This window comes from Telmatherina bonti, assembly GCF_933228915.1.
Source record: "Telmatherina bonti genome assembly, chromosome: 11".
Taxonomy (NCBI): domain Eukaryota; kingdom Metazoa; phylum Chordata; class Actinopteri; order Atheriniformes; family Telmatherinidae; genus Telmatherina; species Telmatherina bonti.
In genome coordinates this window covers 31,074,632-31,091,234 of record NC_136629.1, presented here as the reverse complement: position 1 = coordinate 31,091,234, position 16,603 = coordinate 31,074,632, and the positions used below count along the sequence as shown (strand labels likewise).

Here is a 16,603-nt window from a genome sequence, read left to right as displayed (position 1 = left end):
TAACTATCCAGAGTGAGCTGATGGTTTTCCAAGAGTCTTCTGGTGTAAGCCCAGCATTAGGGGGCATGCAATGTTTACTTAAAGCTGCAGCTTTATTTAAAGTACTACATCTAAACTCATCTTTTTTTTATTTTTATTTTGTGTGTGTGTGTGTGTGTGTGTGTGTGTGTGTGTGTGTGTCAGTTGGTCCTAACTGTGGGTCTTCTGGCAGTTGTGGTGTATCTCTACACAGTTGTAGCCTTCAATTTCTTCAGGAAGTTTTACAACAAGAGCGATGACAAGGACACGCAAGACATGAAGTGCAATGACATGCTCACTGTGAGTTAAATGTGGAGGCTGACAAACACACACACAATCACACTCACTTTTATCTATATCCATCTTTCCACATGATCTCCCAGTGTTTGTCTTTCCAACTCAAACACTGCTACTAACTTCGGTGTCTGACACCAGATTAAGAATAGTAAAGAAGGATTTAGATGGTGATCCCCAATTTTAAAGTGAAAACAGCCTCTTGTCTTTGTCTTTCCTGTCCCCTTTCAGAAGATGATGGATAGGTGGATAAAAGACAGATGATGAAGCATTGGAATAGTTCTTTGTTTGCACATTCACAATTCTAAGACCTGACTGCCTCCTCTATTCTTATTTAGACTCCACTGTCACTCACATGTGCAGGCACATATATAATGACAACTTAAATAAAAGAAATGCTTCTATTAGAAACATGGGGATTTACATTCAGTTCTCAGTCACATTCACTGCATCTGTGTTTATCCTGGATCATTAACTACACGCAGTACTCATTTTAAAATCTCTTTCACATAAACAGGAACAGTTTTCGACAGTGCACTTAAAAACATGAATACTAAAAAGCTGTGTTCTAATTTTAAATTTAATGTTTTATGTCTTTTTGTAATCATATTTCCATCATCCTCAGTAATCTGAAGCAAAGTGCAGTCTTTGCTTATAAAGTTGGATGTTAATTCATCTCATGGCAGGGAAACTTTCTGAGGCACGGGTGTTTAACTCCAGTCCTCGAGAGCTGCAGACCTTGACATCAAACTCTGCACAAATCTGCTGATTAAGTCGGATGTGTGTCAGGTGTGTTGCAGCAGGGAAACTCCCAACACTTGCAGGACTGCGGCTCTCGAGGACTGGAGTTGACCTTTCCGGTCTAATGTGAAAAACACCAACATGACCTCAGAGAAAATGTTTTATGGGTTATAATTTTGAGGAAGAGATTGGTTAATCCAAAAGTGAATTAAAAGTTGGCTCTAACTGTTAACATGTCTCTTTCTTAGTGTTACATGTTCCACATGTATGTGGGGGTGCGAGCAGGCGGTGGTATCGGTGACGAGATTGAGGATCCCGCTGGAGATGAGTTTGAGGTTGAGCGAATGGTCTTTGACATCACGTTTTTCTTCTTTGTTATTGTCATCCTTCTTGCCATCATCCAAGGTGAGTGCATGACTTTGTTTTTGTTCAGTTGAGCTTGAAGACATGCACATATACATTCACACCAGAGCACACAAATAGAGCTTGTTTATAAAGTTTGAAACATATTTCATGAATTTTTTCATGAGTTTTTAAAATGGGCCACCTATCTGTTTATTCTGCTGAAGCCTTAAGTTTTATTGACACCTGTCACACGCACGCAAGCCCAGCCATGAACATGTTGCACAAACACACGTTGGCTTTTTTTCAGGCTTGATAATTGATGCCTTTGGAGAACTTCGAGACCAACAAGAACAGGTTAAAGAGGATATGGAGGTAAGATAAATTGACATTTTCTGTTACCAAATACTCTTACCTCTAACAAGCAAATATTTTCTTTATAACCCAAATTTTAGTGTCTTGAGTTTGCTATAAAGGTTGTGCAACTTTTGGTACAACTGAAGGATAAAACCCTGTAACTAAATGATCCCCTGATGTGTCACACTGCCAATCACATGAGGTCAGACATTCATAAACTCTAACCATGCCAATTTAATGTTTACGTTTTATTTATAGTAAGTGACTAGTGAGCTTGAGATACCCGTGCATGTTGTGGATTAAATCAGTGCAGGTTGTAGGATCTTGTGCTACAGAAAATCTATTCATCCTTCTCTGTTAACTGGTTATTTGTTGCTATATTTCAGTGTCTAAGTCTTACTATAATTTGGATACCGACATTCTTAGTTGTCTTGTTTTCGTCTTTCTTCTTATAAGCCAGCCATGTTGCATGGCTGGCAGTTGTTAAACTAAAGTCGTGTTCCAAGTTTTGTTTTGATGAAGCCAATGGACCAAGCAGCCACAGTACATACAACCCTTCTGGATCAAACTTTGTAGAAACCACAAGCTCAGTTGAACCCACACTCAGGTGCAGTTTGTCGTAGGAACAAACAAGCAAGCGACCAAAATAACTGCAGGAGAGACAAGGAAGTAATCAAAGGAAAATATGCAGTGGAGATGGTTTGACAGTGGTTAGCTGAACTCGAAGCATAAGGAATAATTGTGTGATGTCATTCGATGCATATTTATTCTAGTTTTTGACATTTGGCTAACACTTAAACGTCAGCATCCCCTGTTCTACATTCACAGAGAAAACAGGGATGAATGAAAAATAGCAGAGCGCTATGGTTCACTGGGCTGCACACATTCAAAAGGAATTTAAGCAAGACCAAAGTGTTTTACAGACTGCTGAGGGCTAAACAGAACAGACGGTTGCCAGTAACACTGTAGTATTTTAACATAAGGCATAGTTTTGTTTTTTATTGCACAAGTTATTCATATGTGCTTTCATGTAGTTTATATAATCTGTTTCTCAGTCTGACAATGACAGTCCCACAGATTTTACATCTATTTTCCAGATGTGAAATTTCAGCACCATTATGCTCTGCTGCACTCAGAAATGATAAATGGGTTTCAGCTGCTCCTTCCACCCTCCCATAATTCGTCTCTCTAAATTCAAGTGACCTGACACATATATTACATTAAACCCAAAACAAACATTTTACCAATGCTTATTTTCCACCATTGTACATGCATGAAAATACAAGTAAGGCTAATTTAGACTGCAGTTTGTTTTGTATCAACACAGTGTTGCAGAAACAATGCTGTAAAGTGGCAGGAGCGTTAGGAAAAAGAGATGAAAATACCAAAAAACAAAAAACATTTGTGTGTGTGTGTTTGAAAACTAAATACTACATTAGAATCACACAATGATGTGAAACAAGAGGTCTCTGGTCTTGAGGTTTGGATTGAGATTTTCTTTTTTGATGTTTTCTGTTTCATTCGTATGTATCGTTTTCATGAATCATGATGTCTCACATCTTCCCTCTGCAGACCAAATGTTTTATATGTGGAATAGGAAGTGAGTACTTTGATACCATTCCTCATGGCTTTGAGACTCACACTCTGCAGGAGCACAACTTGGCCAACTATCTGTGAGTTGATTCACACTCAGTCCTTCTTTGCATTGGTTTGCCATCACTGCAACGAAATAAAGCACAAATAGTTCAAATGCTTCTTTATATGTGAAAATTTGTCTTTGAAAGCCGACTAAATATTCTGCATACTTCATCATTTTTAAACCTTTGTGGAGAAACCAAAATAAGAATGTTAAAAATCACTGCCAGGCCTTCAACTGTGTTTTTTATGTTGTTTGTTTAAATGCCAATCTTTATTAAAACTTCTGTCAAACTTAAAAAACAGTGTCTAATTTACTAATCTTGAAACCAGGTGTTGAAGTAAAGGTTTGTAGACAGTGTTTATTTATCGTAACTAAAGCTTCTGAATTTGCTTATTATAAAACGGATTGAACAGATTTTTCTTTAGACATCAATAATTTTTCACTAGTGTGTGTCTAAAATTACCATCATTTTATCATGAGTTTGAAATGACATAGTGTAGGCAGAAGAGAAGCAAGACATCCTGCATTTTTCCACTTTCTTAAAAAGTTTCAAGACATTTCTCCACCTTACAAATATAGAGATGAGCAGATAGAGTGAACGGGATGTAACTGATGAACTCTTTCTCTATGCTTTGTTTTGGAAAAAAAAAAAGCTTCAGTGTTTTTTATTACACTTTACAAAAATAAACCCAAAAACAGGGCACATGGAAAAAAGGAGACTGAAAAAAGAAAACCAAATGAGCAAAATGAGACGAAGCACCGGCAAAAATGAAGAAATGCAGAATAGAATTACTGCAGTAAATCGTATTTTAATGTCCTCAGTTTCTTCTTCATGGACAAGAACGAACTGTGCCTAATTACTGTGAATCCTACAGGATGTGTTTTCATTCTCTGACTGACTGACTTTCCCGTGCTCATTTTTATTTATGTGTGGCGGTGCTTCAGCTGACATTTTTGGTACACTTGATAAAGGTCTGCTTTCTGAATCATCAGTATTCATGTTTTGATAAACAGAATGAAAAGTAATTTTCATTATCCCTTGCTTCTTGTCAGTCATTTAATATTTGCCAGCATTAAAATGAATATTTAATCAACTTGTCAAAACGCAGCTGTTATCTGCTGCTGTATTTTTGTGGGAAATGCACAACTGAATTCATGTTTCACAATCCCAGGAGCTAATTTAGTGCTGCGAATTTGTGCACAAATGTTTTATAACTTCATGTTAATACCAAGTATGAATGGGAGGATTTTAACTTGCTACACGATTCCCTCTTCTGTGTCCTTGCAGATTTTTTTTTATGTATCTTATTAACAAGGATGAAACTGAGCACACCGGGCAGGTATGTTAACTATGATAACTATTTCTTCTGTTACACTGCATGATCCAGTCAGAGCCAGTATGCAGTGGGCACTTGAAACACACCTAAACAATCTGACTGTAACTGAAAGATCCCCTGCTCTTAATATATGCATCCGCAACACTTCCCCCATGTCTTGGTGACCTATTAATTCTAGCATTTTTCATAATAATAATAATAATAATAATAATAGCTGTAGTGTAACCTTTTCAAGTGAGACAAGATTAGCATTCACACCATCTCTCAAAAGCCATTTGACCCCAGGCATACACATTTCATGATAGTGTGCATGCCAGACATACCCCTCATGATTAGTTTGTACTTTATACTCAGCAACTACTGTTGTGTTTAACTTCTACATAAAAAAAAAACTAACTTCTTCTATCTTTTCTTTTTGACAAATTGAGCATGACTTGTTGCGCTGAGCCAAGACGAGTGTCTTGCAGCAGCACTGAAGCAGTAAAAAACTGCTTCAGTGCCTTTTAAGAGGTGCATTTTCTCTTTTTTACTCGTCTCAGGCTGTTTGTTGATGAAAGGGGTGTGCGTCGCACCAGATAAGAACTTGTTTAATTCAAACAAGTTTGTTTCTTTTCTCACTTTGTGATTTACATTTCGGCACAGGCTGCATCTTCAATACGATGCTGCACAATTGATCAAAGGAAGAAAATAGATTTTTTTTTTATATCTGCCTGAAACAATTGGAACATCTGGGTGGTATTTCCAAATTGAACTGGGTATTGGGAATTATTCCTAGATATATTGTGTGTTTTCTTTCAATGGTTTAATTCTCTCAGTTCAAAGCGGAGCTGCTTGGTGGAATGTGTAAAATGTTTCTCTGGCATGCTAGACAGAAAAAAATGGAACTTTTAAGTTCGGTTTTATTTTCTGTTGACTGTCTCGACTGTTGTTTTACTGATCCAGTGAGCTCAACTTAAATGAATGTATACACTTGCTACAAGATAAATGACTGCTCTGTTGACTCTGCTAGGAGTCCTACGTGTGGAAAATGTACCAGGAGCGTTGCTGGGAATTCTTTCCTGTGGGAGACTGTTTCCGTAAGCAATATGAGGATCAACTGGGATGAAAGGAAAGCGGGGAGGTCAAAAGCCTGCTTTGATAATGTTATTACACAGAAGCTGCCTTGATTGTTGCCTTTAGATTCACTAAATTACCTTAAATTTGTGTTTATACTATTCTGATATTAAATTTTAGACACTTTTTTTTTCCTTTGAACTTTAATATTTCTAACCAACCTACTAAGTGACAAAAGGTTGATAACTACTTGTTATTGTTTTCACTGTAAAGTGATATGGAGATTTTGTGTGGGTATTTAGAATAAAGTAGCAGCGTTGTTTTGTACAACAGAATCTTAGACTCAAAAGCTTGAAATCCAAATTCAGATTCACAGCGTTTTGCTAGCAAGTTGGTTTTTTTTTTCCCCTAAATGAGTTGATTGGTTTTTTCTAATCACAACTTCCCCTCATGCATGACATCAAGAAAAAAACACTCTCATGGCATTTAGCAATTCCACACGGCTGTCTTTCTCAATTCTTCCTTCTTGGTTGTGCTTATGTCTTTAGGATTCCTCCTGTGCATACGTCGGCCCCCTCGCCTCCCTTCTTTCTCCTCTCTGTTCACTCCTCATCTTCTTCTTTTTTTCTGCCTCATTATCACTTTCCCAGCAGCTTTCTCGTGGATATCCCATTGCTCAGGTCATAACATCCGTCATGGAAATAGATGTTTGAGCCTAATGATGAATTTGACAGCACTCTCTGATGGCCCACAACGACTTTGGGGATTTCTCGTGTGCAACCCATTTACTAAAACAGCATGGTAAAGTTTTGTTAAACTGCTGGAACACATTGAGTTTAATGGCAGGATGACGTCTGTAGGCGGGCGGCCTGCAGACATTGTTCTCATTATGCATGTCTGAAACACTGATTCAACTAAATTAAACTTCCAGATATGTCATGTTTATAGCTTACGACTGGTTAGAATAATGTCAATTCTCTGCCCTTTGCTGCTCAGTTTGAGCTTGGATTGTTTGGATTAATGTTTGTTTTTTTAAAGATGAGATGCAAGCAAGGTGTTGTGGGAACGTTAGTTGTAACCCGAGTCAGAAATCTTTGTGTTTAGTTTCCTGTGATTTCTATGATTAGAAAAGTAAAAATGTAAGAATTTAAGAAGCTGTTTAAGATGTATTGCCTGGGTCATGTATGGGCTGGCTTTTACAACATAATATCAAAACAATTATCTCTTTTGTGTATGTGTGTGTGTGTGTGTGTGTGTGTGTGTGTGTGTTAGCAACCACAAAGATTAAATTGATGCCTTGACAATAATGGCAGCCATTTGCTATCATACATTTCCAACATTCTCATAAAACTGACCAGCTCGGTGTTCCTGCTTTTTCTGTAACAAAAGTTGCTTTTGAACTGTTTGAAGTTTCATTAACTCGTGTTGTTCTTTACCAGTCCAGATCTTATGGTGTCCCATCTGACTGTTGCACTTGTAAGCACTCAGTCCCCACAAAGCAAACAGCATCTCATGCATTTTCTGATTTTTGGTTTGATTATCAGCTACATCCCTACCAACAAGTTAATTATTGGTTTTTTATGTTTCTTTTTACATGCTTAGACTTAAATATATGAACACAAAAGCAAATGTGCCTTAAAATAAACTGACATCATGACTTCTGTTCTTTTAGTTCAAGTCCTGCTGTTGCTGTTTGTCAGCTTCCCACATTGCACGTTTCCTACTTGTTGGGTCTGCATTTTATTGTGTGACTCAATCTCAAGTTTTTTTGTTCTTTCAGTTATTTGTTGTTTACTTTTATTTTACTGTAACAATATTTATTCAGTTTAAGATCATCTAAAGCTGTAGCCAAAACATTAGTAAGCTAATAAATACATTGCTAAATGATACACCTTGTTACTTAATGTTTCTGAAACCCTGTTTCATACAACCTATAAAATACCTTTCATAGAAATTGAAACATGTGTTAATGGCTTTCTGTAAACATATTTTTGTCATGGTGAATGATTGAAATGGATAAAAATGATAGTAATTACAGTATTTTTTGTTTTCTTTGGTGGCTTAGAGTTTTACGTTTTTTTTTTTTTGTTTTTTTTTCTTTTAGGCCCACAGTAGTCATGTTTTTGCGGAGACTACATGGAGATGTTATTGTGTAACAAAAAAAGACAAATTGAAAATATTGTCTTTGAGTAGGAGCATTTTCAACACTTTGTGCATCAGTATAAAGAGTTCAGCTTTGTGAACCTAAGCTACGGAAACAACATAGCTGATTATGAGCCATTCCAACCTCAGACGAGAGGTGGAAGTGCTTCATAATATTGAACCCACAAATATCCCATCACTCATTTAAGTTCTTCTGTGACAAATAATTGGTAGACAAACATGGTTTAGTTTCGGAAGTAACCTGCCAGTGGTTGGTTTGATAGAACACAGTGTACCTGAATAACATGACCTTGCGTCTCTAAAATAGCCCAAATTAAACACACATACTGTTCGGAGCATAATCACAACATGTGCTGATCATGAGAAATTTTGATTAAGATGGATGTTCATTTGTAGCTGCCAGACTTCTCCAAGTCTTCATGATATTTCCACATGTGGTTTAGCTTTGCCAAAGCCAGAAAGTTGGATGTAGTTTAGGTCGTGGAGCATAACTCAGTACTGGAATTTCCACTGTCGGCTCGCTGTGTGGACACAGTGATAAAGTAGTACTACGTGACAAAGCTCAGGTCCCTGACGTCTAGAAAATAATTATGAACATGAGCTTTGGGTTTCCCTTGAAACATAACTGGAATTGCAGCTGAGCTGTGTTTGTTTCTCAGAAAGGATGACCTCATCTGTGTTGCCTGCAAAAATATGAGCAATGTATGACAAACACGACCATACTCTTTACTATTGATTAGCTGCACTACCACTGCCATTAGTGTCAACTTTCCAACTCTTACTTTGTCCAAACATATTAAACACGTAACTTAGTCTGAGACGAAATATCACACCATGTGGACATGAAGTACAAACTGAAAGGAAATCCAGTCTTTGAAAACAGAAAAGTTGGGTGACTGTATGTTCTGAGAAAGGGTAACAAAACACACCACCATCATAAACTACTTACAATTTTTATAGCACAACAGAACAGAAGCAAGTTTATGCCTTCAAAAAGGGAGCACTTCCTTGATGCAGGTATACAAATACTAATAAAAACGAAACATAATAAACATCTGGTGTAATACAGCTGCGGGAAAATAATATTTTGGGGATCCATCCAGACCAGGAGCCAGACCAATAGCTTCATGAGTTCTTTGTCGCTTGGACAAAAATCACTTTTTGTGTCCGTGCATTTGGGTCATGGTTTTTAAATACAGTAGAGAAGAAAATAAAACAACAAATCCCACATTCTTTAAAAAAAAAAAAAAAAAAAAACTTATTTAAAATTTTTAAATTCAAAAGAATTTAGATGGTGGACTTTAACAAAAACATCAATCAGCTTGTTATTAAGTAAATGACACAAAACGTGCCCGTGGTTATAAGCGCACTATTTTCATCAATAGTGGAAAGGAATGAACGACACATTTTATATATTTTTTCTTTTTAAATTTTAATGATGTCCTTCTCTCACCTTACGTGTATTTGCACAGGATAAAAGCAAATGAAAGCTTGCAGTTTACACTGAATTTCACAGGTTGGTATATAAAGATGTGTAGTGCTTCACAAAACCCCCACATATGCGTCATTTAAGATTAAGATAGGTTGTTAAGATCAGGTTTCAAGATAAATATAAAACACAAAAATCATGTGTTTTTAGCTAATATTTCAAAGGGACTTGACCCAATATCAGGGATGAGCTGACAAGTGTGAGCGCATGATGATCTAAAATCACAGGCCCAGCAGGACTTGGAGAAAACAGTAAAACAGCTGAGGGAGACAGAACGTATCACTATTTTGACTTTTTTATTTTAAAAAAAGCAAAGTACCAGGACTTTTCACAATCCTCATTTGAAGAAATAAGGACAGCAGGAGGAGGAGGAGTAACTGTATTGCTAATGGTGTTAAATAGCACCTTAGGAATCCCTTGGCTTTTCTAAATCAGATTTGAGAAGTAAGCAGCCCTCGCATCACCAGCAGTATTGTTAAAAGAAACTGCAAATAAAGCAGGTGCATAGGCTTACATTTATGTGAAGCTATGTTAAAGGTTGTGCATTGTAGTGTTAAAACTATTCTTGCCCTTTTCAGAATAAGCACAGGGCCTGTGCAAGGAGCTCAACTGAAACTCAATGTCTTGTGTGAGTCAACACATAACACACATAGTTGGCACGGCTTTGCCTCAGCAGTACTAAACACAAATCATTCTTGCTATAAATGATTGAATATTACTCATGCTCACATGCTTGAATTTTCATTTTGAGTTATAACTTCATGCTGATCATCTTACTCGCAGCATGAACTTAAAACAAAATGGTTGAGGATAATAGTTATTGTTATATCCATAATTGCCTCATTTACAGGTTTATCTGTTAACATGGTTTGTAGCTTAAAAACTGAAGTCCATAAAATGAGCCAACTCGTATGAATGTTTCCATATGCTCAACATAAAGCTGCTTTTTACTGTTTGTGATATTCTGCATCACTATTCAAACCCAGTGGCTCTACTGGGGGCTTAAATAATTCACACTAAACTTATCAGACCTTCTGACAGAATAGTAAAATATATGCAGTGTCCGAAGATTGAGCCATGTTTCATATTCTGCGATTGAAAATCAGTTGTGTGGATGCACCATGCATAGCCCTCAGGTTTAATATGAAACATTGTGGTCAGGTAGTGAGTGTGTGTGTGTGTGTGTGTGTGTGTGTGTGTGTGTGTGTGTGTGTGTGTGTGTATATATCCAATAATAAGGAATCCAGGAATTATTCATGGCCAGATGTCTTTAGGCCATCAGGCATCAGCTAGCTATTCATATATGAACAGCACTGTAAAGTGATATGGAGGCATGTGGCTGAATAATTGTGACGTTTGCCTCAGCCGTTTGTAATGTCTCAGTACCCGAATACAGCATTTCATGAAGATTTAATCCAAATCAGAAATCAATGAAAATGACTCACTTTTTTCTTACTGCCTCTGATTTCTGGATCAAATTGAGATTTTTACACAGAAAACTCTAAAATGTGTCCTTTCAAAACAAATGGTGTCTGACATACAACTGGCAATAGTATCTCATTCATGCTGTCATCCCCAGACTCTCTTCCTAAAGTCATTTTCTTAGTTCAGTTCCTTTTCACTGACCCGTCAGGAAATCCCTTGATGCCTGCCTGCTTGGGTAGTATATGAGGGCTTCTTCAGGAGACACAGGTCATGCAACAGTGTCGTTTTTCAGGAAGTTGTATGGATTTAAAGAGGCCCAAGTCGGGTAGGTCAATCCAGTATTGACTAATAAAACATTTACAAGAATATTTACTTACATTTTTCCTTAATGACACATAATGAATGACAGTGAGCAGCTTGTTCTGACTTTATTGTGTTATTGTTGCCAGAATTTCCTATTCGCAACTTATATCTTTTAGAAAAGGCTTACAATCCGTCCATCCATTTCCTACCGCTTTATCCGGGGGTCGGTTCGCAGCAGCCTAAGCAGGGAAGCCCAGACTTCCCTCTCACCAGCCACATTTGCCAACTCTGTGTGGGGGATCCCAAGGTGTTCCCAGGCCAGCCGAGAGATAAAATCCCTCCAGCGTGTCCTGGGTCTTCCCCGGGGTCTCCTCCCAGATTGATGTGCCTGGAACACCTCACCAGGGAGGCGTCCAGGAGGCATCCTGACCAGATGCCCGAGCCACCTCAACTGGTTCCTCTCGATGCAGAGGAGCAGTGGCTCTACTCTGAGCCCCTCTCGGATGACCGAGCTCCTCACCCTATCTCTAAGGGAGAGCACCTTGTGGAGGAAACTCATTTCAGCCGCCTGTATACGAGATCTCGTTCTTTACGTCACGACCCATAGCTCATGACCATAGGTGAGGGTAGGAACGTAGATCGACTGGTAAATTTAGAGCTTCGCCTTCTGGCTCAGCTCCTTCTTCACCACGACAGATCGGTGCAGAGTCCTCGTTACTGCAGACGCCGCACCGATCCGTCTGTCGATCTCACGCTCCATCCTTCCCTCACTCATAAACAAGACCCCGAGATATTTAAACTCCTCCACTTGAGGCAGGACCTCACTCCTGACCCGGAGAGGGAAATCCACCCTATTCTGGCTGAGGACCATGGTCTCAGATTTGGAGGTGCTGGTTCTCATCCCAGCTGCTCACACTTGGCTGCAATTTGCTCAAGTGAGAACTGGAGATCCTGACCAGATGAAGCCAACAGGACAACGTCATCCGCAAAAAGCATCGACCCAATCCTGAGGCCACCAAACCGGATCCCCTCAACACCTCAGCTGCGCCTAGAAGTTCTGTCCATAAAAGTTACGAACAGAATCAATTCAATGCGTTCAATATTTAAAGCTACGCTAAAACAGACAACCACTGCATTAAAAATGCATCACAACAGTCCAGTGGTGCATGTTGATACACTCTGAGTTTTTTGATTAGATCATCAGGCAGCTTTCTGCAAGCCAAGCTTCCATAAGTCCATTATATAAATAAAGTTTGTTTGGATATGTAAGCACTGAGCATCTTTAAAAGACTAACACACTTTGTTCAGGAGTGGCTTTTTTTTTATTAGGTGTAATAAAAAAAAGGTAAAACAAAAACAAAACATTAATCCCTTAAATTAAACCGGGTAAAAGCTGACTTCCTTTTTACATGAACTGTCACCATGAAATTCTCTGGTGATTGAAGCAGATTAAGTACCTGCGCCAACCCTTTTTTTATGTGATAAGTTATTTCCCCCAGTGCTTAAACACTGCTCCATTAATCCCTCTCCTCATGCTTTGAGGCATTACTAAACTGCCATTTACTTTAAGAATTAGTTCTTAAATTGACCGTAAAACCAAGCTACAGCAGTGGAAGATATTGCATTAATGGGCCTCGAAATCATGCTCCTTCCTTTTACCTACTTTCTCCATCCTCTGTTGTCATTCCAAAATGAAAGATTAAAAATGCCGTTGGACACTCCACATATGTTTGACCAGAAGTGATAACAGCAAAGCAGATGGCTTGACTGGGAACTGATCTTTTGGATACCGTCAATACATTTTAAAATATCCTTCAATCTGCTTTACAATTGCAGTCTTGATTCCCAACAAACTTTGGATACTATGTAAAATATCAGATTTCATAAACGGTGTTTTACATCCTGTCAGGTGAAACAGTTTCTGAACCTCCACCCACATTTAGTTTAGTAAAGATCTTTGGTGCTTATTTATTTATTAATTAAATGTAATCAAGTCACTGACTTGTTTCTAATTAACCTAATTTGTTAAATGTTTTCTATTTTCTATGGATGTCTTTTATATCTTTTGTTGTGAATACTTTTTTTTTTTTTTTTGCTTAAAATATGGAGACTTGCAAAAAACCACATTCTGATTTATTTAATTTGATTGCATATAAAACTAAATATCTGGAGAGAAATATCCTTTTAACTTTACCTGTTTTTTTTTTTATACTCTCCATTGCATTTAAGGTGGACTCTGTTTGGTGAAAGGCAAGTAGGCACCATGGACAAATCACATCCATCAGCAGTAATAAAATGGAAATATGCTTGTGATCACTTCAGAGATTTCCAAACATCCACATTTGAGTGTGGAATGAAAGCAAAGCACTTGTGGATCACAGGTAAAAAGCACAGCCTCTGAACAGGGAGGGCTTTAATGGAGAGTAAAAAACATGTTATACATCCTCTCTGGTATTACAGCTGCTGCCCTTTAGACGATGTGTTGTTCGTCACATGAAGCGCTGCTAACCTGACTCTGACATGGACATCCTGAGGGGAGTTTAACAGACCTGTGGCCTATTGTTAGAACTCCCCTCTTCCCACACACACACATACTGGGTAACTGTTTTCCAGTAAACAAGGATTATAACCAAGACGTCCAAATTACCATTTAGATTGGACAATTCCATGCCAAGAGAAAGCCAATTACTCTGGCGGTTTAGTCGGGAGAAAGGATGGAGGAAGATGAGTGTATGTCCCAGTGGATGTGGTCCGCTTGCATCACTGTGCTTTGAATGCTGCACCGCACCATCTTATTTTATTTCAGTGGCTTTGCTCTCCGATCTGCAGACAGTGTAGATTTAGTCTCTGCAGGGCTGTTCGCACAGTGATCTGAGCCACTGAAATTTGAAAGGAGACAGGTGCTCCTTTTAATAATTGAAAGTAGCAAATTGGCTCACTCGAAGGTGAGATCAAGCATTTGATGAATTGACCCATTTTCCAGCCAACTGGAATTATGTCCTTTTCAATAACTCAGGTTTTAGGTTTGTTAGTTTACTGCAGAAATTATTTTAATTTTACTTGACTTTTAGTTCCTGCTGCAATAAAGCAACAGGAATATTAATAAGAAGCCAAACAAGTTGAATATAAATATGTGTTTTATTAATATGATTACATTTAGATTTAATCCAACACTTGGATTTGTTCAAAAGAGAATGTAGTCAGAAGTGTGTTTCTATTCACAGCTGTTCAGACACCTGCATGCTCAGCTGTATTGTGTGTATGTGTGCATTTGTGTTTGAGTTGTGTTTGGGTGAATTGAATTTTCATTCATTTTTTATTACCAGGGGTTAATAAAAGTGCACATTAAGAACTCGAAGAAATGAATGGAAGTATAATTGCACTGTCTTGTACTGTCATGAAGCTAAATTAGTGTTTATTCCCTAAATAAGAAACACTCACACACACAAGATTTTTTTTTTTTTTAACCAACATAATATTTTGGACCATAAATAAAAAGAGTATTAGTTTTAGAAAAAAGTTATTCTTGTAAATTGAATTTGCTCATCCATCAACATCCATAAACTGACATAGATGGACAGGATAGAAAGCAGAATTTGGAAACTATTTTCTATTTTATGAAATTAAAGGAATGTTTGAAGCTTCTTGCAGCAGAGGAAATGAGCAATTTACATTTTGAGCAGCTGAAAACTAGATGAGCATGTCATTCAGAGAACACCAAGAAAAACACAAGTTTAGAGTTTTCTTTAACACTGCCTGATCAGCTGTTTATTCTCAACTGCATTTCTGTTTGTTCTTCTACATAGATTTTAATTTCTTTTCAAGCACAAAATCATTCATGCCTGCCTGCCTTAGTTAATCGTGTAGAAATGGCTTTTCCTTAATAAAGTTAAAATTACAATGGGTTCTGATTGAAAACGTGTTTCATGAATTCTGGATTTTTTTTTTTTTTTTTTTTTAAAGTTTGGGCTGTTTTATTTATTCATGTATCATTTAGCAAATTATAATATAACATAATGGACCCAAATCTATCAGTTATGTTGGTCCACAACACAAAACTGTTTAGCAATAAATGTTTTTACCATAGGTTTTGGCAACAAACACTACACTGCTCTAGTTAAAGCAGTCGTGTGTATGAGTTTACCACCAAGCTAGTTGCTGCTTCATCCAGAAATAATCCTGGCTTCCGCCTCCCAACCTCAGTTTGGAACCAGAAAGTTTTACAGCTGGTTCTGTTGAAGCTTTCACCGATCGTGGAGACAACAGATCAAAGCAGCACAGTTACTAAACCCTCAAAGAAATGTTGCTTCAGGAGCAGAAAGACCAGACAGTTTTGTGCAGGACAGTACTCAGTCACAGCTGTTATGGCTAGAAAAAGAAATACAAAGTTAAGTTAAAATAGAGAATATAGTCATATATGGAGTAAAAACCACAAATTAAGTCATAAATTTGAATGAATAATGAACATTGATGAACTGTTGTCCCACAGCAAAAAAGGTTACTGATTATAGCATTGGCTTGGTGAGAAGGGGTTTGAGCAAGACCTTCCTGTGTGGAGATTCCTTGTTTCTGTATGTGCATGGGCTCTCTCGGTAGTGGCTTCATTCTACCGTTGAAAGACATGCATGTTAGGTAAATTGATAGTGGTGGTTTGTCTCAGTCTGTTGGCTCTTTGAAGGACTGGCGACCTGTCCAGGATTTACCCTGCCTCTCATCTAATGACTACAGGGATAGGCTTCAAGCCTTGTCATTTACATATTATCCTGCTCCCCAAGCTATATTCTGACCACATATAGTATCATCTGCCCAATAAAATTACAACTTCTGAAAGTCTGCCCTCTCATACACAAAACCCTACTGATTAATCCCAATTTAAATGGTTCTGAAATGATTAAGTACCACTCAGCATGACTTAATATGAACCAAGATTTCTTATTTCAATAAAAATACAGTACATTTAAAGTACTGACACTTTGTGGCATATTGTAGCCAGCACGCTGCTTGAAGTCCTTCAAATGCAAGGCAGAGGCTGCTGGCTGATAACACACATGGATGCAAAAGTCATCCTCTTCATTATGTTCTGAGCTACAATTTTGCATAGTAATGTCAATCCATGGCTTCCAAAGTTCCCTTGCGCTGCTCCTCCACAACAAATAATGCATTTTACCTGAGTGTCATTCAGTGTGTGTATATTACAATCCACACACAGCACAAAAAGGTTGCAGAAATGGTCAATTAAAATATAGTTTTTGTTGCAGCCTGAGAGTAAATGATAAGCTTGCATCAATTCTGCACTACCTGGCCAGTGCACGCTGCAGGGTGGCAGATGGTTTGGCTGCCTTTGATAGGAATGAGAATGTCTTCACTGCTGGCAAAATACATTCTTGTTCCTTGTCTTGTAAAAAAAAAAAATGTTACAGATATTGCCAAGGTGGAGGGTAG

At 37.9% G+C, this 16,603-nt stretch overlaps 1 protein-coding gene across 1 annotated transcript in view; it reads left to right on the top strand.

Annotated features, from left to right (window-relative positions):
* LOC306762377 (ryanodine receptor 2-like) overlaps positions 1–5,833 on the top strand; it is a gene marked incomplete at both ends in the record, with an annotated part of 78,355 nt that extends 72,522 nt beyond the window's left edge. The window contains 6 exons of the mRNA XM_079248820.1: positions 184–318; positions 1,302–1,458; positions 1,706–1,770; positions 3,325–3,425; positions 4,680–4,731; positions 5,738–5,833. Coding sequence (XP_079104946.1) covers positions 184–318; positions 1,302–1,458; positions 1,706–1,770; positions 3,325–3,425; positions 4,680–4,731; positions 5,738–5,833 — 606 coding nt within the window. The remainder of the gene's footprint in view (positions 1–183; positions 319–1,301; positions 1,459–1,705; positions 1,771–3,324; positions 3,426–4,679; positions 4,732–5,737) is intronic.
* Between the last annotated feature and the right edge of the window lie 10,770 nt (positions 5,834–16,603).